Genomic DNA, 27709 nt, shown 5'->3' with positions numbered 1-27709 from the left:
GTGCTATACTGTAGGACCTTGTTGTTTATCCATTCTCTGTATAATAGCTTACGTCTGCTAACCCCAACCTCCTACTCCATCCCTCCCCCAACCCCCTCCCCCTTGGCAACCACCAGTCTGTTCTCTATGTCCATGATTCTGTTTCTGTTTCATAGATAGGTTCATTTGTGTCACATTTTAGATTCCACATATAAGTGATATCATATGGTATTTGTCTTTCTCTGACTTACTTCACTTAGTACGATAATCTCTACTTGCATCCATGTTGCTGCAAATGGCATTATTTTGTTCTTTTTTATGGCTGAGTAGTATTCCATTGTGTATATGTACCACATCTTCTTTATCCATTCATCTGTTGATGGACACTTAGGTTGTTCCTATGTCTTGGCTATAGTGAATAGTGCTTCTGTGAACATAGGGGTGCATGTATCTTTTTGAATTATAGTTTTGTTGGGATATATGCCCAGGCATAGGATTGCTGGATCATACGGTAATTCTATATATTTTTAGTTTTCTGAGGAACCTCCATACTGTTTGCCACAGTGGCTATCCAACCAGCAGTGTAGGAGGGTTCCCTTTTCTCCACACCCTCTCCAGCATTTGTTGTTTGTAGACTTTTTAATGATGGCCAACCTGACTGGTATGAGGTGGTACCTCATTGTAGTTGTTTTTCTTTTTATAAACTTATTTATTTATTTAATTTTAGTTTTGGCTGCGTTGGGTCTTCGTTGCTGTGCACAGGCTTTCTCCAGTTGCGGTGAGCTGGGGCTACTCTTCGTTGTGGTGCGCAGGCTTCTCATTGCGGTGGCTTCTCCTGTTGTGGAGCACAGGCTCTAGGTGCGCGGGCTTCAGTAGTTGTGGCTCGTGGGCTCTAGAGCGCAGGCTCAGTAGTTGTGGCGCACAGGGCTTAGTTGCTCCGCGGCATGTGGGATCTTCCCGGACCAGGGCTCAAACCCGTGTCCCCTGCATTAGCAGGCGGATTCTTAACCACTGCACCACCAGGGGAGCCCCCTCATTGTAGTTTTGATTGCATTTCTCTAATAATTAGCAATGTTGAATATCTCTTCATGTGCCTATTGGCCATCTGTATTTCTTCTTTAGAGAAATGTCTATTTAGGTCTTCTGCCCATTTTTCGATTGGTTTTTTTTGTTGTTGAGCTGTGTGAGCTATTTGTATATTTTGGAAATTAAGCCCTTGTCAGTCATATTGTTTGCAAATATTTTCTCCCATTCTGTAGGTTGTCTTTTCATTTTGTTTTGCCTGTTTATTTTTAATGAAACAAATCTAAATCCTCATAAGATAATCACACCCAGAAAGAAATAGTCCTTTTTGGGCTCATTTCTTTTTGTTATAAATAAATTCTACCTCTTGCTTAACATACATTAAAGATAAGATTAAAGGTCCTAGTTTGAACATGTATATTCATTCAAACATGTTTAATTGGGCTTCTGTTAGCCTGAGCTGAACTGTGAAGAAGCCAGAATGAAAAATAAAAATAAATATAAAATAAAAATTTTTAAAAAAGAAGCCAGAATGACAGTATGCACATGGAGGATAATTTATAATTGAAAGGGTTCAGTGGGCCCTAATGGCAACATAGAGGTGAAATGCTAAGAGCATTTGGAGTGGGGGAGCGGAGAATCTTACCTGATTTTTAAGATGGGCCTTGAAGGAGGAGTTAGACTCAGGTGGATAGCAGAAAGGAAAGTGGCCTTTGGGAGTTTCTTCTGGAATTGATGGATGGTGGACTGGCTTTGTGTTGGGAGAGACAGGTCTGAGCCATCCTGAGAAGGCTGATCTGATGGTGTGATAATGTGGAGAAGCCAGGGAGGGCCAGGAGTAGGGAGAAAGGACCCACCCACGTATGGCTTCTCACTCACACATGCCAAGGTTCACAGATGCCCTCTCACACCAGGGAGCAAGTTACTTATTAAACACCCATGCATGTGTGAGAACTGCCGAGGGGCCATGGGAACCAGAGATGCCTCAGACTCAATCCGCACCCTAAGGAGCTTGGCCTCGATGGGGAGAAGTGAATGAAAGGACTGATAATAACAGTGACTGAGTGCTGTGCGCCTGGACCATTCTGAGAATGTGTATGTTCACTCGCAGAACCCTACGGCAGCCTTCTGTAGGGTAGGTACTATTGTGCAAGTTAGGAAACAGGCGCAGAAAGATGATACACTCATTTGAGGTCACACAGCGTGTCAGTAGGGCAGCCAGATCACTCGGCCACCCTAATATCGTTCCAGCGGTGTCTGTGGTCAGACCCTGGGGCAGTGGTTCTCAACCTGGGGGATCTTGACCCCCCCGGGGGTCATTCGGCAATGTCTGAAGACAGTTTGGGTTGTCACGACTAGGGAGAAGGAGATGCTACTTGCATCCAGTGCATGGAGGTCAGGGATGCTGCCGGATATCCTACAGTGCACAGGACAGTCCCCACAGCTAAGGATTATCCAGCCCAAATGTCAGTAGGTTGAGAAAGCTTGCCTGCGGGAGATAGTTCAGGTGTGGGAGAGAAATCTGGAGAAAGGGAGGTCGGTGAGGGAGGGAGGGTGGGGAGTTGATATACATCTGGAAAGGTCTGGGGAGGAGGAGCCAGAAGAGAGGATAACTTGAGCGCAGGTGGGGCTGGGGCCTGGGTGGGAATAAGCAGACCTTCCTGAGGACTGGCAAGGCTGCATGCCCGAGCCCATTTACACACCTGCCCAGCAGTGCCCAGCCCTTGGCACTGGTCACCTCCCTTCCTCTTCATAAAAAAACAGCCCGTGAGGGAGGGTGATGGCAAATGCCCGGTTCACAGATGAGTCGTCAGCTACTCAGAAGGTGCAGACAGCACGCCCAGGACACCCCAGCTGACGGAGTCCAGATCCCCGTCCACCCCTCCCCGCCTCTGCACGAAGGAGGCAGACAAGGTGAGGGAGGCTGTGAGACCCATGGCCTGCCTTCCCCTGGTACCACACGGGGACTGGTCTTCTGTCCAGTGCATCACACATCAAGGTGGAAACAGACTAGCGCAGGGTGCAATTGGCGCACTGAGCAGTTTCCTAAGGGGAAAAGGTTTGTTTGCAGGAGTAGCTGACCTTTGATGTCTATAAATGGAGTCTCTCTGGAATCGGAAAATTAAAAGGCCATGTGGTGATGAAACAGATGTAACTGATGAAGATGGAGAGAAAGAAAGCCAGCACCTCTGTGGCCACCCTCGGCAGAGAAGTACTTAGCAGGCAGGCCCCAGCTAGGACACAGCTGCCCTTTCTCGGCGCTGCAGGATGCGCTGCCTTGTCAAATAGAAAAGGGTGATTGGCCCTGTCCCCCTCTCCCCCCACCCCGAGAATCTTCCCACTGATTTCAGCTAGAATTGCCAGTACCAAAGAAGACGTTTAATGGGTTGTCTCCTTGTTTTTAAGCTCTGTAAAAACACATCTTTTTTGCCTCCCCCTGAGCAGGTACTCACACTGCCCCACCCTCACGCCTAGGCCCCCGCAGGGGAGCATTCTGGGCTTCTTCAAGGCTTCCCATTAGTATCGCTTGTTTCAGTGTTACGTCAGTGCTCCTTGCGATGAATTTAACGAGCAACTCTCATCCTGGAAAATCAGTGCTTAGCAAACTTTGATTGAATCACCCAGGGATCTTGTTAAACTGCAGGTTCTGATTCGGCAGGTCTGGGGTGGGATTCTGCATTTTCAACAAACTCCCCGGTGATGACATCGCCAGTAATGCACTTCGAGTGTTCTGCATCTTGCCACTTTAATGCATGTTGACCTTTTCTCTCCCCTGGTGATAGGGAATAGAGTACGTGTCTAGAATAGATTACAGGTATTGAATTATTTTCTGTACTTTCTTCCCTAGCTCTTATTTTTCCTGTCATAGTTCCTAAAGCATAATTAGCGGTAGGCAAAGCATGTTAGCAGACCGCCTGTTGATGCCATCGCCTCCACGGTCCTGCCCTCCAGATGTGTTTTCTTTTTGAAACTAGAGCACCGCTTCCTTACCTTCCACAGGGTCATCACGGGTCTGCTTTCCCATTGCTATAGAGACCATTCTGGCTTCTCTCCTCTCCCGTTCCCTCTTCCCTACTCTTCCCTCCCACCGTATTTCTTAATTTGCTACGCCATTCCACTGTTGTCATGGGGACGAAATGACCATTTATTTAATTGGCACCTCCAATAAAGTGGCAGCTGAGAAATCCGAGTTAATGGGACCCAACTTGAAGCATTGACGAGGAACAGCAGAGCAAGTGCGTGGTCTGGTTGTTTCAGATTGCCATCTCTCTGGGCTTCGTCTTGCAGCAAATATCCCCAGTCTAGAAATTCTTTCACTCAGGGACCAATCAGCATCTTAAATCAGTATACACAAAAGAACCCACCGGAGCGATGTGGACTTTTTAGGTAACATCGAGAAAATAGAGTCCTTCTCTTGCTTTTCAGGAGCTCTCCAAGGTTTTCCTGTACCTCACAGACATACCTGAACAACCGCAGTGTTTCATAGGTGTAAACGTTTAAAGCAGGTAGCTCCGTCTGGAGGGTTGTGTTTCTGACAGCGTGCTCCTTATTTGCATCATCTTTCGCTCTTGTTTCCCACACGCTCCTGGTCTCGTGGTTTGTGATGTGGAGAGAGAGAGGGGAATGGACTCTGGCTGCCCTGCCTGAGCCCGCAGCCCTCCCCTGAGCTCCCGGAGGCCTGGCTCCACCAACTCCCAGCGCCTAACACGTGTCTTGGCACATTGCAGGGGATCCATACATATCTACTGATGGAGTGATCAAGAGGAGGCACTCAAGGGAAAAAGAAATATATGCACGAATGGTATCTGAGCAACACCCCCAAAAGAGAAGCCTATTTGTAATGTTAGAAATAGCTGTTTCTGAGCATGATGGTTGAGATGTGTTGTTGTCAGCAGACATGCTTAGGAAAGAATAAAAATGCATAACAAGGGCTGAAATCGTAGCAATTAGAAGTGGAAGAGCCCTTAGTAGGTTTCAGCATTTGTTTTGAAAATGTGGAGACTGAGGTAGAAGGTGGAATAGAGGGTCTGAGACCCCCCCGCCCCGGGCTGTGGTGGAGGAAACACAACTGCAGCCCAGGTCTCCTGACACAGCAGAGGCCTCTTCACCCAGCCCCGCTGGTCCCGCTGTTAGGGGAAGAATTCCAGCACATCCCCGTGGGCATGGGTGACAGGACCTGCTGCTGGGCGGGAGGCCTGGATCTCCGCAGACTTCCTTTACCCTGGGAGAATCGCCCTCAGCACATTCTGTTGCTCTCGTTTGAAAACATTTCTTGAACCGGAGAAGTTTCCTAGAGCTGTTCCAGAAACCACGGAGAGATGCTGGTAACAGCTGCCTACGAGTGCACAAACATCACCACAAGCCAAATCACAGCCGCCGGGAGGCTCCAGTCCTGCAGAAAACAGCAACTCAGGAGACTGAGGAAACAGCTGGGGGTGGGGAATTAAACTGACCTCCTCAAAACTCACACGTTGAGAGGACAAGCTGGAATCACCCAAAGGAAGTGGGGCAGCCGGGGAGCAGGAGCCCTGAAGTCTCGCCAGGTAGGCGAGTAAACTAAAAACACGGCCCCGTGCAAGGCTGGGCTAAAAGGTTGGGGGCACAGGTTCATCCTTTTGTCACTCTCCCTGGCTTCTCTGTCGAGCAGGCCTTACTCATGAATAACAACACACACCCTCCCATTGTCTATATGGGGAATCACGGTGTAGGAGAAAATGCTCTGGGTTTGAATACAAATAGACCTGGGACAGAACCTTGCTGTGGGTGAACTTGGGTGAGTGGTGAAGCCGCAGTTTCCTCCTCTATAAAATGGGCATAATTAGAGCTGCCAGTTTGTCAAGGAGATTGAAGGAGACAGCTCCTGTGACTCCAGGTCGGTGCCTGGCAGGAGTCAGCGTGCAGTGACAGGTGGTTGGGCTGGTTTCGTCATCAGGATGGGTTTTGATGGACAGTGACCTTAGGGGTGCTCACACAGATGGAGGCGGCTGAGTGGGCACCAGGCCAACCGGCTCTCCGTCACCCTCGCCCTGGCGTGGCTGGTCCCTGCTCTCACGGAGCATGCTGGCCACAGGTGTGAGTAGTAAACTGACATCTTTGACTCCGATCATCCCTGAGTGCACGTGAGTTCATTGTTCTGCGGCAGTGGTCTGTACCAGTTCTCAAAAATTGAGTGTATCGCCAGGAAGTGTGTATCAAGTCACCGGGAAGACTCATTAACACACAATTGTTGAGACCCATCCCTGGAGTTTCTGATTCTGTAGGTCTGGGTGGACCCCAGACTCTTGCTTTTTTTTTTTATTGAAGTATAGTTGATTTGCAATATTGTGTTAGTTTTAGGTGTACAGCACAGTGATTCATTTATCCATATATATGTATGTGTGTGTGTGTGTGTGTGTGTATATATATATATATATACACACACACACACACACACACACACACACACACACACATATTCCTTTTCGGATTCTTTTCCCTTATAGGTTATTACAAAATATTGGGTATAGTTCCCTGTGCTATACAGTAGGTCCTTGTTGGTTATCTATGTTATGTATATAGTAGCATGTATATGTTAATCCCAGCCTCCTAATTTATCCCTCCCCCCACCCTGCATTTCTAACAAAAGCATCCGGGTGCTGCTGGTGTGGGGTGTCCCCACTTTGAGGACCTGTTGGCCGAGCATAGGGGACAAAAAAGCCCCTATCCATCCCTCAGTCTAGAGTGTATGTTCATTACTTAGAAGCAGAAGGTGTGTGGGTCCCTCCTGCCACTCAGAGGGGCAAGTTATACTCTTGCCACAAATTCTGTTGGCACTGAAGTCATCTAACACCACTTTCACCTCTCTGCTTGGCAAGGTGCTTGTGAGGAAGGCAGAGGCTCCATTATCCCCGTCCCGACCCCACTGAGCCTCAGACGAGGCAGGTTTAATGTCCGTGTCTGCGTCCTCACCCGTAAGATGTGAAGCAGAAGTCCTGACCTCCCGCAGAGTGAGTTTGCAGACTGGTCAGAGGGTGACCGTTGGCAGCAGCGGCTGTGGAATTTACAGATTTCTGTTTATAGAATCAGAGGCGATCACCCCTTGGGCTGAAATGGATTTGTCATTGTCCTCCCAGGGCTCTCTTTCCATCTCGCCGATAGAGGGCACACACTGGACCCATCTGTGAATTGATGGGGCAGGGGGGTGAGGGGGGCGTCTCCAGGGGATACGGCGGACTTGGTGGAATAGAGCCTACCTTTGCCTGTCCCTCCTCTGCTGGCGGAGAGGCTGTCCACTCACCCCACAGTACCATCTTTTAGGAAGAACTTCTCCCCTCAGCTCTGGCCCTTTGGAGGAGTGGACCTTGGCAGGCCTGGCGCCGCTTCCCAATCAGCTAGCCTCGCAAGCTGGGAGGTGCAGTGAGGCAGGCATCAGACGGGAGTGCTGAGTCCTCCCCGCCTCAACTCTCAAAGCAGGGCCTCCAGCCACAAGCGGTGTGGTCTCTCTACCCTGGCCCTTCCCCTGTGTGCCATGATGGAAGCGGGTTGGAAAGCACCTGCTGTTGGCCATTTGGTCTGGACCATCTGGCAAGTGGGAGTTGCCTGAGGCAGAGCACGCAGGCTGGGGAGATGTCGGGGGGCGGGGCGGGGGCCGGAGTTCATTTCAGGACTGAATTACTTTTGTCTGGCACCTTCCTCTTGGGTGAGGCTCACAAGTCGGTGGTGGGACCAGCTGGAGCAGAACCTTCCCACCGCCTGAATGAGGGAAAGCGTAGCTTTGTGATGATTTTCTAGGGGTTCTCCTGTGCATGCCCGGGCTCTGGTCCCTGCTGAGCGTGTGTTCAAGGGGCAGGAAGACAGGCCTGAGCTCAGCTTGGATCACAGTGGGGTGGAGGAAGCTCTCTAAATAGGCTCAGAAACCAGATGGAGTCCCTCTTTATCTTTAAAAACCAATTTTGCCTCTATACTCCATTCCAGTTTAGAGGGAGGGACGAGTTACCAGGCAGCGTGAAATCGGAGATGACCATTAAGCCCTATTTCCTCCTACTTCCCTCTCCACCAGCACTGGTCCTACCACCCTATTCATTCTCCCAAGGAGGCCTTCACTGACTGCAGTCCTGCCTCTGTGCCCTGCTTCTCCCCAGATGCTCGTGGGAATGTTGATAAACTGTAAAATCTCTAACAGGCAGAGAGAATGGGGAAGCGGGAGCATCAGGGGCGAGAGACAGCAAGCCCTGATGAATTGGGCTGTTGTGTGAACTAGTTGTCCTTTGTTAGAAAAGGAGGAATTGCTACGAGTATGCCTTTCAGAGAAAAAATTCCTTTCGTGCTTGTCTCCCACCTGACCAGGAGAGAGATTGTGCATCCTTCATCTTTCAAGCCAAAATGCACATGTGGCAGTTTTCTTCTTAGCTGCACAGACGATCGCTTTTTTCAGATGCCTTGAATGCAGTCCATTTCCCAAAATGAAGACATTGCCCACAGAAACTGGTCTCTGCGTGGACTGAAAGGGCTCCATGTAAACCTAATGGTTTTCTCCCCTAGGTTGACAGAATCTAGGCTGGACTATCCGACTCAAGCGCTGTCAGGCTGGATGCGGGGCACTGGCGTCAATGAAGAAACCGAGGCTCAGTGCAGCATCTTTTGCCTTTGGTGCCATCTGCATTTATCTCTTGTTGGCATCAATGGTCATCGAATCCCCTGTGCTTTATTCACATTTCAGGGCTTGAAGAATCAGGCCCGGGTCAAGCTGAATATTGTGAGGTGTCCCCCAGTGACCACCGTGTTGATCAGGAGACCAGACCTTCGCTACCAGCTGGGGTTCAGTGTCCAGAACGGAATCGTAAGTACAACCCCACACCGCTTCCAAAAGTCTGACACACAAAACCGCGGCCCAGGGTTTGGGTTTTGGGGCTATTCTTGAAAGCTGGTCATTTACCGGAAAGAATCCAGCAAGGAAGGGACGAATGGGTGAAGGCAGACTCACTTCCTCCATGGGCAGAGATTTCTGTGCCTCCTGTGGGGGAAGAGAGGGACACTCCCAGATCCATGTGCCCCAGAGCCCAGCGACTCTGTGATGCGCAGGGTGACCCTCCCAGCTGCCAGCTTGAGATAGTCTGAGGTACCCACCTTCCCAACCCCCCCAGCCAGCAGCTTCCCAGGGCAGGGGGTGAAGAGCCCTGGGGGCTGGGCTTCCAAACCCTTGGTGATACCAGCGCAGCCCAGGCTGAGACCCCAGCCCTGTAGGGGTTATGCCTGAATGATCTCTGCCTTGCCATTTTTTTTTTTTTTAAGGGAATTCCTTTATTTTTATTATTTATTTATTTATTTATTTAGCTGTGTTGGGTCTTCGTTTTTGTGCAAGGGCTTTCTCTAGTTACGGCAAGCGGGGGCCACTCTTCATTGCGGTGCGCGGGCCTCTCACTATCGCGGTCTCTCTTGTTGCGGAGCACAGGCTGCAGACGCGCAGGCTCAGTAGTTGTGGCTCACGGCCCTAGTTGCTCCGCGGCATGTGGGATTTTCCCAGACCAGGGCTCGAACCCGTGTCCCCTGCATTGGCAGGCAGACTCTCAACCACTGTGCCACCAGGGAAGCCCCTGCCTTGCCTTTTTAACCTGAATTTGGCACTTGGGAGATAAAGAGTACTTCCATCACCTGGATGTCTGCCTTCAAATACTTTTTTTTTTTCCCCCTTTATTGTGATAAAACATACACAACATTAAGTTTGCCATTTAAATCATTTTTAAGCATACAGTTCAGTGCTATTTCCAGAACTTTTTCTTCATCCCAAACAGAAACTCCATACTCAGTAGTACTCCCTTTTTGTCCTGGTTTGCCTTGTTCTGGACTCATAGTAGTTCTGGGCTTTGGTGACATATCCGTAACCTTCTTGATATTATAGATTTTGGATGTGCCCTCCCTCTCTCTGCATTCATCTTTGCAGATAGAAAAACCTATTCTTGGGCTTCCCTGGTGGCGCAGTGGTTGAGAACCTGCCTGCCAATGCAGGGGACACGGGTTCGAGCCCTGGTCTGGGAAGATCCCACATGCCGTGGAGCAGCTGGGCCCATGAGCCACAATTACTGAGCTTGCGCATCTGGAGCCTGTGCTCCGCAACAAGAGAGGCCGCGATAGTGAGAGGCCCGCGCACCGCGATGGAGAGTGGCTTCCACTTGCCACAACTAGAGAAAGCCCTCGCACAGAAACGAAGACCCAACACAGCCATAAAATAAATAAATTTAAAAAAAAGAAAAACCTATTCTTTTTCCTCCCTTAATTTTTTTTTTTATAAATTTATTTATTTTATTTATTTATTTTTGGCTGTATTGGGTCTTCGTTGCTGCGCACGGGCTTTCTCTAGCTGCAGCTAGCGGGGGCTACTCTTCTCTGTGGTACGCGGGCTTCTCATTGCGGTGGCTTCTCTTATTGTGGAGCATGGGCTCTAGGTGCGTGGGCTTCAGTAGTTGTGGCTCGCGGGCTCTAGAGCGCAGGCTCAGCAGTTGTGGCGCACGGGCTTAGTTGCTCCGCGGCATGTGGGATCTTCCCGGACCAGGGATCGAACCTGTGTCCCTGCATTGGCAGGCAGGTTCTTAACCACTGAGCCACCAGGGAAGTCCCCTGCATAGGCTTTTAAAGAAAGTTGCACAGTCAGGAGTGAAAAGTCAGCTCTGTAAATTCAAACCATGTTCTTTGGGAAATTCCGATTGCTTTGTGTGTGAGGTAGGGGTGGCTATATCCTGCAGTGCTGAGCCCAGAGCCCTCCCCCAGCCTGCAGCCTCTGCCCACCCCAGTGCCTGGCTGCACTGAGACGAAAACCAGCCACGTTATCATTTCTGCCAGAAGGGATGTTTGAACAAGAACCACTGAGTTGGGACGGCCAAAGGGAGCTTCTGCCTTCCAGCCGGCCACACTTTGGAACACAAAGTGGGGTTCTAGCAGGTTCTAGCCCCATTTTAACTCAGGTAACTGTGACCCTAAAAAGTGGGCTGCTAGCATTACACAGTTCAGTGTTTGAGTCCCAGATAATACTAAACTGGGTTACACAGGCTGACAGTTTGAAAACATTGGCAGCTCTGTGACAGGCCCAAATAGCTCTTTTTACCAAGACGGAGCTGGGATGAAAAGTACTCAGAATTCACTGTGCCGCGAAATCCAGTGATGTGCTGCATCCCCGGTGCAGAGTGCGAGAACAAGGGGGCCATCTGGGCATCCAGAGTCCTATCTCTTATAAAAAGAAACAAAGAGATGTAAATGTCCACAGCCTGACCATGGCAGCTCCTCAGAGCTGAGAGTGCTGGGGATGGGGGATTCTAGAAAAGACAGTCTCCCACCCCCACCCAGTTCCCTAGCAGGCGGTGCCGGCCAGGGTGGGTAACTTGGCCTTTGACTCTGATAGATCTGCAGCCTCATGCGAGGGGGAATAGCGGAGAGAGGAGGCGTCCGCGTGGGACATCGCATCATTGAAATCAACGGGCAGAGCGTGGTCGCCACCCCACACGAGAAGATCGTGCACATCCTCTCCAATGCTGTTGGGGAGGTAAGGGAGAGTCGGGAGCTGGGGGTCCCCTGGAGCCCTCGCCCCCTCCACGAAGCCCTCCTGAGCGTCCTTCCCTGTCCTCAGCACACCTCCACAACTGAACAGTCTGCCTCGGACCAGAATTTAAACCTGGTAACGAGTGGTTATCTTAGAAAATCCCGTCACATCACCCTCAGCCTTCTCCCCTGGCATCACTTGCCCACCTCCTCTTTTTAGTTCTCAGATCTGGGCATCTTCTCGCCATAGCTGCCCAAGCTCTCTCCATTTTTCCCAGCTAATCCCGCCAACTGTGCCTGGAAGATTTTAAGTCTTAGATTCAAGTCTAATCAGCAGCTCCCCAGAGCCAGTTCCCTGGTGTGGCTGGGCAGGGGTCAGAACAGCTGTTCTGGGGCTGACTTCCTGCCGGCGGAGGGAGGGAGGCAGGAGCAGCCAAAATCCCACAGTGGTCCTCCTTCTGTTTTAAGGGTTTTCTCCTTTTAAAATAAAAAAAAGGCCTGGTGAGAGCAAGAGCTTTTGGGAAATAAACCACCTTACCTGGTTTTCATTGTTCACTCTCTGTCACCCCTAACTTTTTAGAAGCCCATGGATTCCACACTTCCTGGAGGCCACCTGGGTCAGGCCCCTGTTAGGAATGGTGGGGGGACGAGAGGTGTACCTTCAAAGGCGTCCCATGGCAAGAGGTGCCGCCTCTCCCGCCAGCCCTGGGGCAGTGCCCACACAGCTCCCGCAGCCTCAGTACCCCCGCTAAAGTGTGTTTCTGCCCTCAGATTCACATGAAGACGATGCCGGCTGCCATGTACAGACTGCTGACGGCCCAGGAACAGCCCGTCTACATCTGAGGCCACGCCCCACCCCGGGCAGCATGCATGGAGGACTCTCCTCACTTGTGGTTGTGTTTCTCGTGCTGCATCTGTGTGCCCACTGAGACGTTCCCCTCTCATACCCAGCACTCGGTTTGACACAGGAGGAAAAGAATCCACAGAGACCTCCTTCTCTGTCTCTCTCTAGTTTGCTTTTTTTTGTTTTTAACACCAGGGAAGTTTTGTATGCACTCCCTTGAGGCTGGAGAGCACCCAATATCCACCCAGAATCTGCCCAGGACCATCCTGAAGGGCCCTTGGGGGTCCTGAGGAGGGTTGTCACCGCTCAGGAAGAATCTTCCCTTCCCAAGAGGTGCAGACCTCTTAGAAGGAACTCCTAGGGGTGGTGAAGAAGCCGATTCAGCAGTGCCTACGATCCAACCGCTGATCTCCGCTCTCCTCCAGTCAATTTACGGGAATATGGTAGTAACAGGGAGGACCAGCCCGTGTCTTTACAGATATGCCTGCCCACCGTGTACGTGGGGCACCATACATTATTTCTGCCCAGAATTTCTGAGCCAACCTTATGCCTCTTCTATAACTAGTTTTAGTTTCAACATAATTGTGTTTTCTAATGCGAACCTTTTCACCCAGGATAGAAGGGGAACTGCCGTGGACAAGAATACCTTCGTGTTGCAGAGAACTGGGCGATTCCCAGGGCATCCGTGGCTTCCCAAGGTTACCAACCATTAGCTAAACACAGGCCGGTGCTTCCTGCCTCCTTCTAGATCACACGTACGTACAGAGTCTCACTTGAATATATTTCAGCCTTCCCTCCTCCCTGCTGCCAGTGAAGCACCCAGAGCCCCTGGAAAACCCATGTCACCTCCCTGTGAGGCCCCTTCCCCCAGCAGGTGAGGCCTGCAGGGACTGGTGAGCCCTGTCTGGAGAGAGCCGCCCCTCTGAGGCTGAGGCCTGGCCCTGCCAGCACCGCCTTGGCTAGAAGTGTTCTGGTGGACCCCCCTCGCGCCTCCACCCGGACACACACATCCCACACTGGGAGTCTGGGAACGATGGACTGTTCCCCCTGAAGATGAGGCCGGGTGGAATCCTGTTATGCTTCCTGGCCCAAGGTAGGATGTGACATTTGAGAGGCCAGAACAGTATATAAACCACAAAACTAAGGGGACAATCATGACCTCAAGCGATGCCTAAGAATCCCCAAATGTGTTCCAGAAACATCTTGCTGCCTCGTGGGCCTGAAAAAGCTTTTATTTGGTGTGGAACGTTACGTGTTTCATCAGGTGCCTCATGTCCATGGGTTTTGTCTCAGTTTGGTGCAGATGTTTTAGTAATATGATTCTGAACCAGTTTTCACTTCCTCTTGGTCCAAAGAGCATTTTGTTTCCATGTGGGTGGGGTGTGGCTTGGTTTGGTTTTTGTTTTGTTTTGTTCGTGACCTCTGCAAAGATGGGGAAGAGAAACTAATATATTTTGTGATAATAATATAGTCCCTGTTCTCAACATCTGCGTTATTTATGTTGTGTCCGTGGAAATAGGAACCCGGTGAGCACGTGTTGGATAGTATGGATTTATACGTCGAATGGAGGGATTTCAGGGAGGGAGAAAGTGAATAGGAAAAGATTGGGAACAAGATACTTGCGCCAGAGAGCTGTGTGGTCAGTGCCCCTGGGATCTCTGTGCCGTCTTGAGTTTTCTGCTTCGAGTCAGGAAAGCCAGTTGTTTCAGCGGCGTCAGTGGCTGGACTCCCAGTGTGACCGTGGGACAGGCCCTGCTGAAGAGTGGCTGTGCTGCCCACATGTCCCCTTTAGGAAGGGGCTGCCCCTTCTCCAAGGGTCCAGTCTGGGACCCCTGGATGACTTTTGAGGACACTTAGCTGAATGCTGCTGGGAGACCAGCCCCAAGGCTGACCCACCGCAAACGTGAGGAGCCAGGAACCTCAGCTCCATTTACCAAACCGTAGTGTCTGATGACATATAATTAAATACTAAAGAGTCCTCAGTTCATCTTTCCTTTGCCAGAAGGAGCGAGTAAAACAGGAATGAAGCATTCTGGGTGGTATTTTTCAGGCATGAGGAGCCTTGGGAAGTCACTGGAGAGAGGCTCATGCCATCTGCTCCCAGGGTGACCGCTTGAGCCGCCTGCCCGAGGGCCCATTCAGAGCCCCCGCAATCGACCAGGGGACGGGAACCCCACCAGCACGTCCCTGGGCAGCCGCCCACATAGTTACATAAGGCTCTTCACCCAAAGGAGAGAAGAGACAGAATATACTTTCTATTGCTACCGCACAAAAATCTTGGGAAGTTTGACAGGTGCTGAAAAGGCCAGTTTGGTAAACTCTCCTAGGAGGCTAACATTTTAGCATAAGATTATCCGCCACATACCTTTGTGTTCGTGTAAGTGGCTCCTCACGCCCAGATAGCGAATGTTTCTGTAGCTTGGTCCAGGTTCAGCAGACTGCAGTGTATTCGTTTCTCTGCTCCCACTGGATGGAGGGAATCAGCCCACGTTCGGAAGTTAACCAAGGAGGCAGAATCTTAATAGTAACTCTGTTTTTGAAAGTCCCACGGGAAGTGGTGGTCTGTTTCCCTTCTGACATCCCAGTATATATAGTTACATATGTAAATATCTGAAACCCCGTGTAATGGGGAAGACTATGTACAGAACAGCCTTCCCAAACGTGGCCCCGGGCAGAAAGCCACTCTTGCCGCTTGGCTAGGACATCTTGGTGACTCAGCTTTGGGGACAGATTCCTAGATCCGTCTACCCTTCCTGGTCCAGCCAGGATGCACCAGAACCCACCCTGCCTCTGCCTTCTCACATGTGAGCATTTCAGGGAGCCACCATCAGCCTTGGGTTCACAAGAGGATGAAGCCCCCAGAGACCAATGCCTGGAGCCTGCTCCCCGCACCGGAGCGGCTCCTCCAGGCCTGGAGCCCATCACGGGGCGCCGGACTCCGAGTCCCTGCAGCCGGCTCTGCTTTCTGAACATTGCCCGTCAGCACCGGCCTCAGAGAGTCCCAGAGTAACCTACTACCTCCCCATCACTCCCACCACCCCTTTTCACACCCGCCACCCCGTCCGCACGCAGATGAGACCCACCCACAAGCCCTCCTTGGGTCCCTCAGCCCAGCGGTGAGGCTGTTAACAATGTTTACAACCAAGGGCACCTCCTCTTAGGTGTGTTTACTCTCCCACTGACAAGGCCACTTGCTGGTTTGAGTTTCATGTCTGTCTGCTCCTTCCCTGGTTGACTCCGACTTGAGCACACAACCCTGATCTTACGTCCCGACCCTCCATCAAGGCAGTCGTGAGGACCGTGTGGGAAGGAAATTTCGTGTACATATTCAGCAGTCCCTAGAGTATGAACTTGTACTATTGTTCTGTAAAGAGGGTGAAATAGAGCTTATTGTAAAGCGCTGGGAGAAGTATAGTATTGTATTTGTAACAATATGGTTCTTTGTATACACAAAACTCAATGATCTCTATATATAAATATAAATAAATATATAAATAAGATCTATATACACGTGAGCCTGGAATGTTGATGCCGCACACCCACTGAATGTACTTCCTCTGACAGTCTGGTCACCGGGCTGGCCCGCCCTCCCCTCCTCCATACCGTTTTGGGGGTTGTGATGTATTTAATGTGTTCTCTTCCTTTATTTAACTGAACGCTAATGTCTGTAAGAGTTGCCGCAACAATAAACAAGAACTTCACCTCTTGGCCCGGGCTGAGTGTCTTACTGTTTTGGGGGAGGGACAAGACTGAAAGTGGGGGAAAGATGTCATCGTCCCAAAAGGCCACCTCCTACCCATCCCGTGGGACCTGCTCACTGCCCACAAACCATTTCCTAAACAGGCAGGTTCTGTGAAACCAACTCAGCTGTAAAACACAATAGGCTGTATCTTTTTGAATTATGGTTTTCTCAGGGTATATGCCCAGCAGTGGGATTGCTGGGTTGTACGGTAGTTCCATTTTTAGTTTTTTAAGGAACCTCCATACTGTTCTCCATAGTGGCTGTATCAATTTACGTTCCCACCAACAGTGCAAGAGGGTTCCCTTTTCTCCGCACCGTCTCCAGCATTTATTGTTTGTAGATTTTCTGATGATGACCATTCTAACCGGTGTGAGGTGATACCTCATTGTAGTTTTGGTTTGCTTTTCTCTAATAATAAGTGATGTTGAGCATCTCTTCACGTACCTCTTGGCCATCTGTATGTCTTCTTTGGAGAAATGTCTGTTTAGGTCTTCTGCCTATTTTTTGATTGGGCTGTTTGTTTTTTTGATATTGAGCTGCATGAGTTGTTTGTATATTTTGGAGATTAATCCTTTGTCCGTTGATTCGTTTGCAAATATTTTCTCCCATTCTGAGGGTTGTTTTTTCATCTCGTTTATGGTTTCCTTTGCTGTGCAAAAGCTTTTAAGTTTCATTAGGTCCCATTTGTTTATTTTTGTTTTTATTTCTATTTCTCTAGGAGGTGGGTCAAAAAAGGTCTTGCTGCAATTTATGTCAAAGAGTATTCTGCATATATTTTCCTCTAAGAGTTTGATGGTGTCTGGCCTTATATTTAGGTCCTTAATCCATTTGGGGTTTATTTTTGTGTGTGGTGTTAGGGAGTGTTCTAATTTCATTCTTTTACATGTAGCTGTCCAGTTTTCCCAGTGCCACTTATTGAAGAGGCTGTCTTTTCTCCATTGTATATCCTTGCCTCCTTTGTCACAGGTTAGTTGACAATAGGTGCATGGGTTTATCTCTGGGCTTTCTATCCTGTTCCATTGATCTATATTTCTGTTTTTGCGCCAATACCATACTGTCTTGATTGCTGTAGCGTTGTAGTATAGTCTGAAGTCAGGGAGTCTGACTCCTCCAGCTCCATTTTTTTTTTTCCTCAAGATTGCTTTGGCCATTCAGGGTCTTTTGTGTCTCCATACGAATTTTAAGATTTTTTGTTCTAGTTCTGTGAAAAATGCCATTGGTAATTTGATAGGGAGTACATTGAATCTGTACATTGCTTTGGGTAGTATAGTCATTTTCACAATATTGATTCTTCCAATCCAAGAACGTGGTATATCTCTCCACCTGTTTGTGTCTTCTTTAATTTCTTTCATCAGTGTCTTATAGTTTTCTGCATACAGGTCTTTTGTCTCCCTAGGTAGGTTTATTCCTAGGTATTTTTGTTCTTTTTGTTGCAATGGTGAATGGGATTGTTTACTTAATTTCTCTTTCTGATCTTTCATTGTTAGTGTATAGGAATGCAAGAGATTTCTGTGCATTAATTTTGTATCCTGCAACTTTGCCAAATTCATTGATTAGCTCTTGTAGTTTTCTGGTGGCTGTGTATAGTATCATGTCATCTGCAAAGAGTGAGAGTTTTACTTCTTCTTTTGCAATTTGTATTCCTTTTTTTTCTTTTTCTTCTCTGATGGCCATGGCTAGGACTTCCAAAACTATGTTGAGTAATAGTGGCATATACCCAGAGAAAACCGTAATTCAAAAAGACACATGCACCCCAATGTTTATTGCAACACTATTTACAATAGGCACGTTATGAAAGCAACCTAAATGTCCATTGACAGATGAATGGATAAAGAAGATGTGGTACATATATACAATGGAATATTACTCAGCCATAAAAGGAACGAAATTGGGTCATTTGTAGAGACGTGGATGGACCTAGAGACTGTCATACAGAGTGAAGCAAGTCAGAAAGAGAAAAACATATATGTATATTAATGCATATACGTGGAATCTAGAAAAATGGTACAGATGAACTGGTTTGCAAGGCAGAAATAGAGACACAGATGTAGAGGACAAACGTATGACACCAAGAGGTGCAAGGGAGGCATGGGATGAACTGGGAGATTGGGATTAACGTATATACACTAATATGTATAAAATAGATAACTAATGAGAACCTGCTGTATAGAAACTAACACAACATTGTAAAAGAACTATACCCCAATAAAAAAAATAAATTCATCTGTATACCACAACACAGAAAACTTACCAATAAGAGAAAAAAAAACACAATAGGCTGTGTCACCTGATAAAGCCGATAATCCAGTCTTGTCGGCCTCCTTGGAGTACACTGAATGGGAGAGAGGAAGCCTCTGGACTTCTAAGGGGAGGAAGAGAAATAGAGATTAATTACCTCCCTCAAGAAATGTCCAATGAGGGGAGGTAGCCTTGGTTAAGTAGATAGTGGAAGGGAAGCTCTGCCCTGTCCCGTCTCCCCCACTTGGCCTGGCTGAAGGCTCTTCTGGTGCTCTTTACAATTCTGCTTTTTAAGCTTGCTAGGCATGACTTCCCTGCTGTCAGTGATGGGCTGGGGGCACCCAGTTCCCCAACACAGAGTATCTAGCCATGTTTCTAAAGCAAAATGCCCTTAATGCTTCTCCTCTGTGGACACCACTGCCCAGTCTTCCCCCTACAAAGCCTAGTCCCAGCTCTTGAGGGTCCATGAGTTAGGGCTGCTGAAGGCCTTTGGGGACAGAATGTGGCCATTCTGGCTGTCCTGCAGCCTGTGTCCACTCTGGCTGTCCTGCAGCCTGGCCCCAGGGGCTCCCTCCCCACCTTTCTCCCCTCTCACAGAAGGCAGATCTCACCACATAGAGATGTCTGCTGTCAAGGAATCAGAAAGAAAACACATCTTACTAATGTGTGGAGAAGTTACAACTTGGAAAATGACCAACAGCCTCTCTTTCAGTACCTTCTATGTACCAGGCACTGTTCCAGCACTTTACACAGATTAACTCAGTTAATCCTCACAGCACCTCAAAGAGGTAGATGCCACTAGTATGCCCATTTTGTAGATGAGGAAACTGAGGCACAGAGCATTCAAGGACTTATGTTTATTTTTCCAACGGCTCCCAACTGTGCTAGGACTTCCCGTTCTATCACAGCTGATGAACAGCATTATACTTTTTGGTCTCTTGGTTCTTACACTCTTTTCTTTCCAGGTTCCTATCTTTTGCAAACCTCAATTCCTATTCAAAGCTGCCCCACCTCTTAAAGACTTAAATGTAAGACATGACACCATAAAACTCCTAGAAGAGAGCATAGGCAAAACATTCTCTGATGTAAATCGTACCAATGTGCTCTTAAGTTGGTCACCCAAGGCAACAGAAATAAGAATAAACAAATGGGACATAATCAAACTTAACAAGTTTTTGCACGGCAAAGGAAACCATAAACAAAACAAAAAACCTACAGAATGGGAGAAAATATTTGCAAACAATGAGACCAACAAGGGCTTAATTTCCAAAATATACAAACAGCTCATACAACTCAACAACAAAAAACCAAACAACCCTGTCCAAAAATGGGCTGAAGACCTAAACAGACATTTTTCCAAAGAAGCAATACAGATGGTCAATAGGCTCATGAAAAGATGCTCAACATCGCTAATTATTAGAGAAATGCAAATCAAAACTACAGTGAGGTACCACCTCACACCAGTCAGAATGGCCATCATTAAAAAGTCTACAAACAACAAATGCTGGAGAGGGTGTGGAGAAAAGGGAACCCTCCTAACTGCTAGTGGGAATGTAAGTTGGTGCAGCCACTGTGGAAAACAGTATGGAGGTTCCTCAGAAAACTAAAAATAGAATTACCATATGATCCAGCAATCCCACTCCCGGGCATATATCCAGACACAACTATAATTCAAAAAGATACATGTCCACTCTCACCACTATTATTCAACATAGTTCTGGAAGTCCTAGCCATGGCAATCAGAGAAGAAAAAGAAATAAAAGGAATACAAATTGGAAAAGAAGAAGTAAAACTGTCACTGTTTGCGGATGACATGACACTATACATAGAGAATCCTAAAACTGCCACCAGAAAACTGCTAGAGCTAATTAATGAATATGGTAAAGTTGCAGGATACAAAATTAATGCACAGAAATCTCTTGCATTCCTATACACTAATGATGAAAAATCTGAAAGAGAAATTATGGAAACACTCCCATTTACCATTGCAACAAAAAGAATAAAATACCTAGGAATAAACCTACCTAGGGAGACAAAAGACCTGTATGCAGAAAACTATAAGACACTGATGAAAGAAATTAAAGATGATACCAACAGATGGAGAGATATACCATGTTCTTGGATTGGAAGAATCAACATTGTGAAAATGACTATACTACCCAAAGCAATCTACAGATTCAATGCAATCCCTATCAAATTACCAATGGCATTTTTTACAGAGCTAGAACAAATCATCTTAAAATTTGTATGGAGACACAAAAGACCCCGAATAGCCAAAGCAGTCTTGAGGGAAAAAAATGGAGCTGGAGGAATCAGACTCCCTGACTTCAGACTATATTACAAAGCTACAGTAATCAAGACAATATGGTACTGGCACAAAAACAGAAACATAGATCAATGGAACAAGATAGAAAGCGCAGAGATTAACCCACGCACCTATGGTCAACTAATCTATGACAAAGGAGGCAAAGATATACAATGGAGAAAAGACAGTCTCTTCAATAAGTGGTGCTGGGAAAACTGGACAGCTACATGTAAAAGAATGAAATTAGAATACTCCCTAACACCATACACAAAAATAAACTCAAAATGGATTAGAGACCTAAATGTAAGACTGGACACTATAAGACTCTTAGAGGAAAACATAGGAAGAACACTCTGACATAAATCACAGCAAGATCTTTTTTGATCCACCTCCTAGAGTAATGGAAATAAAAACAAAAATAAACAAATGGGACCTAATGAAACTTCAAAGCTTTTGCACAGCAAAGGAAACCATAAACAAGACGAAAAGACAACCCTCAGAATGGGAGAAAATATTTGCAAACGAATCAACGGACAAAGGATTAATCTCCAAAATATATAAACAGCTCATTCAGCTCAATATTAAAGAAACAAACACCCCAATCCAAAAATGGGCAGAAGTCCTAAATAGACATTTCTCCAAAGAAGACATACAGACGGCCACGAAGCACATGAAAAGATGCTCAACATCACTAATTATTAGAGAAATGCAAATCAAAACTACAATGAGGTATCACCTCACTCCTGTTAGAATGGGCATCATCAGAAAATCTACAAACAGCAAATGCTGGAGAGGGTGTGGAGAAAAGGGAACCCTCTTGCACTGTTGGTGGGAATGTAAATTGATACAGCCACTATGGAGAACAATATGGAGGTTCCTTAAAAAACTAAAAATAGAATTACCATATGACCCAGCAATCCCACTACTGGGCATATACCCTGAGAAAACCGTAATTCAAAAAGACACATGCACCCGAATGTTCATTGCAGCACTATGTACAATAGCCAGGTCATGGAAGCAACCTAAATGCCCATCAACAGACGAATGGATAAAGAAGTTGTGGTGCATATATACAATGGAATATTACTCAGCCATAAAAAGGAACGAAATTGAGTCATTTGTTGAGACGTGGATGGATCTAGAGACTGTCATACAGAGTGAAGTAAGTCAGAAAGAGAAAAACAAATATCGTATATTAACGCATGTATGTGGAACCTAGAAAAATGGTACAGATGAGCCAGTTTGCAGGGCAGAAGTTGAGACACAGATGTAGAGAACGGACATATGGACACCAAGGGGGGAAAACTGCGGTGGGGTGGGGATGGTGGTGTGCTGAATTGGGCGATTGGGATTGACATGTATACACTGATGTGTATAAAATTGATGCCTAATAAGAACCTGAAGTACAAAAAACCAAACAAACAAAACAACTAATACTAAACTTTCATTGGGTTATTTGTATGGAAATATGTTAACATAAATGTTTCAGGCATTACATGAAATTTCTAAAAATCTTATATGTTCTGGTATAATGTTATAAGTAATAATCCTAGTTATTACTTTAAAATGTATATCTCAGAAATAACTAATTTTCTTGTCAACTGCATTATTATGAACTTTCATCAAATCTTGAACTGTGGTCATTTTTAAGTCTTTTGTCATTTACAGACAGTCCTGGGTGTACTCTGATGCTTTTGCAAATATGTTCCTATAAAAGGGTTTCATCTTCAAGAAATTCATGGAAAAGACTCTGACAAGTACAGGTTTCTGGTAACTGACTGTACTGCTGAACTGAATGAATAAGCATTTTCAGAACTCTAATGAAAAACTGATGAACTCATAAAAGTGCTAACAAAAGATCAAGATGAAAAAAAAAATTAATTACATGGGACTGAGTGAACTGATGAGGATGAGTATAATTTTTGTGACTTTCTGTCTGAATTAAAAAAAAAAATCCCACAAGGACTCAGAGGCAAAGAATATACAAATCAATTTTCACTGCAAAGTAAAGGAGCTGTAAAGGAGGATTACTGGACTGAATGTCAATATTATGACACAGTATGAGTGTGTTTCATGTTTGGTAATTGCAATCATTGTTGCTTTTGTTGTGGTCATCCATGTACAATGCTCGGTGTCAGTCTATTTATCTCTTGTAAAAATAAAATACAGTGTGTGTGTGTGAAAAAAAAAAAAAAAGATACATGCACCCCTATGTTCATAGCAGCACTATTCACAATAGCGTAGACATGGAAACAACTTAAATGTCCATCAACAGATGAATGGATAAAGATGTGGTATATGTATACAATGGAATACTACTCAGCCATAAAAAAGAACAAAATGGGGCTTCCCTGGTGGCTCAGTGGTTAAGAATCCACCTGCCAATGCAGGGGTCATGGGTTCGAGCCCTGGTCCAGGAAGATCCCACATGCCGCAGAGCAACTAAGCCCATGCGCCACAACTACTGAGCCTGCACTCTAGAGCCCACGAGCCACAACTACTAAAGCTCGCCCGCCTAGAGCCCGTGCTCTGCAACAAGAGAAGCCACCGCAATGAGAAGCCCACGCACCGCAACGAAGAGTAGCCCCCGCTCACCGCAACCAGAGAAAAGCCTGCATGCAGCAATGAAGACCCAAAGCAGCCAAAAAATAAAATAAAATAAAATAATTTATTTTAAAAAGAACAAAATAATGCCATTTGCAGCAACATGGATGCAACTAGAGATTATCATACTAAGTGAAGTAAGTCAGAAAGAGAAAGACAAATACCATATGCTATCACTTCTACATGGAATCTAAAATATGACACAAATGAACCTATCTATGAAACAGAAATAGAATCATGGACATAGAGAACAGACTGGTGGTTGCCAAGCGGGAGGGGGTTGGGGAAGGATGGAGTGGGAGGTTGGGGTTAGCAGATGTAAGCTATTATATATAGGATGGACAAACAACAAGGTCCTACTGTAGAGCACAGAGAACTATATTCAGTATCCTATGATAAACCATAATGGAAAAGAATATTTTAAAAATGTATATATATGTATAACGGAATCACTTTGCTGTACAGTAGTAATTATCACAATACTGTAAATCAACTATACTTCAGTTAAAAAAAGAAAAGAGCTGCCCCACCTCCAGGCTAGACTTTGTCTCCAGGTGCTAGGGGCAGGGCTTAGCTTTCCCCCTGTCTCCCTCCCTCTCTGCATGACCCCTTTAAGGAAAGGTCATGGGTGGGAGCTGGGCAGAGATCTCCCAACTTTAGATGTTGGGCTTGGAAAGGTCACAGGCCTCTCCCTGTCTGGGTCCTTCTGCTGATCCAGTTCATTGACTAGGGTCTCCCCATAGACAAACGGTGAGCAGCCCCCAGGCACTGGGGGTCCCTCCAGCCCTCGGCTCCATCCTCCCACTGGCCCCTCAGGCCACAGTTCTCTAAAGTGTACACATCCTCAACCCAAGCTGTGTCCCCAGCAAGTCTGCAGCCCCAGTCCCACCAGCCAGCAAGCTCATGTGACATTTATTTCCCTCATACCCCAGAGAAGACGAGGCCGGGGACCCTTGACGTCTCTCACTTGGCCATCCCATGAACCATGTCTCCACCAACAATGCTTTCCACCAGCCGGTCCCTCAGATAAGATGGTCACCAGTGTGGGGGGAGGGCTGGGGCACCCAAACTTCACAAGTGATTCTCTTGGGGTTCCCTTCCCTTGGCTTGGGGCAGGAGAAATACTTCTTTCCTCACCCCATGGGAAGAAGGGGTGTAAAGAGCTCCTTTCCTACATTCTGCTCTCCCCCACATGGCAGCACCCTGCTGCGATCCTCATGTTGCCAGGATGACGTGGGAGCGGCAGCTGGTGATGGACCCTCTTCTTTGGCACCTCTCAGCAAGCCCCCTGGAGGTGTGCTGTCCCCTGCGGGTGGTGTCTGCCCCCATGGGTGCAGCTGCCTCTACCACAGATAAGACCTCATGCTTTCCCCTCTCAGCTTTCATCTCTGCTGCAACTGCTGAAGAGAGAAAAAATCCACCCAACCATTGCAATGCACACAGAACCATTCATTGAGAACCATCACAGAACTATCACTTTAGTCTTTCGTCTCTAATTTCCCCTTATACCATGATCTCAGTTACTTAACCCTTTGGAGCTTGTTTCCTCATCTGCAAAATGGCATCTACCTCGTGGGGACTGTGTGAGGATCAGGGGCCCCAGAGATCCAGGTCTTCACAAGCTCCCCCAGGATTTGCATGTCCCCAGACTGTACAAGCAGTGGCCACGACTCAGGAGGGCCCCCAACCCTGTGAGTGTATATGCTGTTGGTGTCTCCACTTAGTTCAGGGGACACCAGCACACCTGCAGCCCCAGCCTGGCTTGCTTGCAGAGCACTATGAACTACTAATTCATTTAATTTTCCACAAATACAGATTTTTAGTTCCTAGTAAAAACTTCTGGAATGTCAATGCATACATTTTTAAAAGTCAAAAATCTGACTCTCAAAAAAAAAAAAAAAATCTGACTCTCAAGTGCAAATCAAAACTACATTGAGGTACTACCTCACACTGGTCAGAATGGCCATCATTAAAAGCTCTATAAATAACAAATGCTGGAGAGAGAAAAGGGAACCCTCCTATACTGTTGGTGCAGCCACTGTGGAAAACAGTATGGAGGTTCCTCAGAAAACTAAAAATATTGATAGAACTACCATATGATCTAGCAATCCCACTCCTGGGCATATATGCAGACAAAACTCTAATCCAAAAAGATACATGCACCCCTATGTTCATAGCATCACTATTCACAATAGCCAAGACATGGAAACAACCTAAATGTCCATCGACAGATGAATGGATAAAGACAATATGGTACATATATACAATGGAATACTACTCAGCCATAAAAAAGAAAGAAATAATGCTATTTGCAGCAACATGCATGCAACTAGAGATTATCATACTAAGTCAGAAAGAGAGAAACAAATACCATATGATGTCACTTATATGTGGAATCTAAAATATGACACAAATGAACCTAACTATGAAAGAGAAACAGAATCATGGACATAGAGAACAGACTGGTGGTTGCCAAGGGGGAGGGGGTTGGGGGAGGGATGGAGTGCGAGGTTGGGGTTAGCAGATGTAAGCTATTATATATAGAATGGATAAACAACAAGGTCCTACTGTATAGCACAGAGAACTCTATTCAGTGTCCTATGATAAACCATAATGGAAAAGAATATTAAAAAAGAATGTATCTATATCTATATATCTATATATATCTATATCTATATATATGTATAACTGAATCACTTTGCTGTACAGCAGAAATTAACACAACATTGTAAACCAACTATACTTCAATAAATAATTAATTAAAAAACAAAAACCTAACTCTCATACAAATATAGAATGAACACATCAAAGATTTATTAACTCATTAATGATGAAACAAGTAAGATGGTAAAGCTGGTCAAAACAGTACTTTGAAGAACTAAGTATTTACAGATTTTTAAAAAAGGAATTAGAATGAAATTACTAGGTTAGATATAATTGGTTAATGTCCTTTAAGGACCTACAACTATAAATTTGGGATTATCTTTTCTAAGCAAAAATCATTTGCATCTCTAGTTGGGGGTAGAGGGAGAACTGTTGGATGATAATAAATGCTATACAGAAAACTAAAGCACAGAAAAAGAACTGAAGGCAGGGACTTGAACAGATATTCGGGCACCAATGTTCATAGCAGCATTATATACAATAGTCAGAGTGGAAGCAACCCAAGTACCTATCAAAGGGTTAATGAATAAACAATGTGGTATACATACAAAATGGAATATGATACAGCCTTAAAAAGGAAGCAAAGTCTGACACATGCTACAACATGAATGAAGCCTGAATACAACTATGCCAAGTGAAATAAGCCAGTCACAAAGGGACAAACACTTCATGACCTCACTTTAATGAGATATCTAGAGAAGACAAACTCATAGAGACAGAAAGAAGAATGGTAGTTGCTAGGGGCTGGGGGAGGGCAGAATGGGGAGTTATTGTTTAATGGGTATGGAATTCCCATTTGAGAAGATGGGAAAAGTCCTGAAGACGGGTGGTGGTTATGGCTGCACAACAGTGGGAATGTACTTAATGCCAAAGAACTTTACACTTAAAAATGGTTAGATCTAGGAGCTTCAAGATGGCAGAAGAGTAAGATATGGAGATCACCTTTCTCCCCACAAATACATCAGAAATACATCTACATGTGGACCAATTCCTACAGAACACCTACTGAACGCTGGCAGAAGACCTCAGACCTCCCAAAAGGCAAGAAACTCCCCACGTACCTGAGTAGGGAAAAAGAAAAAAGAAAAAAGAGAGACAAAAGAATAGGGACAGGACCTGCACCAGTGGGAGGGAGCTGTGAAGGAGGAAAGGTTTCCACACACTAGGAAGCCCCTTCGCGGGCAGAGATTGTGGGTGGTGGAGGGGGGAGCTTCGGAGCCACGGAGGAGAGCGCAGCAACAGGGGTGCGGAGGGCAAAGCGGAGAGATTCCCGCACAGAGGATCGGGGCCGACCTGCACTCACCAGCCAGAGAGGTTTGTCTGCTCACCCGCCGGGGCGGGTGGGGGCTGGGGGCTGGGGGCTGAGGCTCGGGCTTCAGAGGTCGGATCCCAGGGAGAGGACTGTGGTTGGCTGCATGAACACAGCCTGAAGGGGGCTAGTGCACCACAGCTAGCTGGGAGGGAGTCCGGGAAAACGTCTGGACCTGCCTAAGAGGCAAGAGACCATTGTTTCAGGGTGCGCGAGGAAAGGGGATTAAGAGTGCTGCCTAAACGAGCTCCACAGACAAGCGCAAGCCGCGGCGATCAGCGCGGACCCCAGAGACGCGCATGAGTCACTAAGGCTGCTGCTGCTGCCACCAAGAAGCCTGTGTGCAAGCACAGGTCACTATCCACACCTCCCCTCCTGGGAGCCGGTGCAGCCCGCCACTGCCAGGGTCCCGTGATCCAGGGACAACTTCCCTGGGAAAACACACGGTGCGCCTCAGGCTGGTGCAACTTCACACTGGCCTCTGCCGCCGCA

General features: G+C 46.8%; 1 protein-coding gene across 2 annotated transcripts in view; it reads left to right on the top strand.

Annotated features, from left to right (window-relative positions):
- The window catches only part of APBA1 (amyloid beta precursor protein binding family A member 1), a 233144-nt gene extending 217098 nt beyond the window's left edge, over positions 1 to 16046 (top strand). For both annotated transcript variants that reach the window (XM_036856723.1, XM_036856722.1), the window contains 3 exons: positions 8702 to 8821; positions 11375 to 11515; positions 12283 to 16046. In XM_036856723.1, coding sequence (XP_036712618.1) covers positions 8702 to 8821; positions 11375 to 11515; positions 12283 to 12354 — 333 coding nt within the window. In that variant the 3' untranslated portion in view covers positions 12355 to 16046. The remainder of the gene's footprint in view (positions 1 to 8701; positions 8822 to 11374; positions 11516 to 12282) is intronic.
- The last annotated feature ends 11663 nt before the right edge of the window (positions 16047 to 27709 follow it).

This window comes from Balaenoptera musculus, chromosome 6, assembly GCF_009873245.2.
Source record: "Balaenoptera musculus isolate JJ_BM4_2016_0621 chromosome 6, mBalMus1.pri.v3, whole genome shotgun sequence".
In the NCBI taxonomy this organism is placed as follows: Eukaryota; Metazoa; Chordata; class Mammalia; order Artiodactyla; family Balaenopteridae; genus Balaenoptera; species Balaenoptera musculus.
This window is presented reverse-complemented; position numbering and strand designations above follow the sequence as displayed.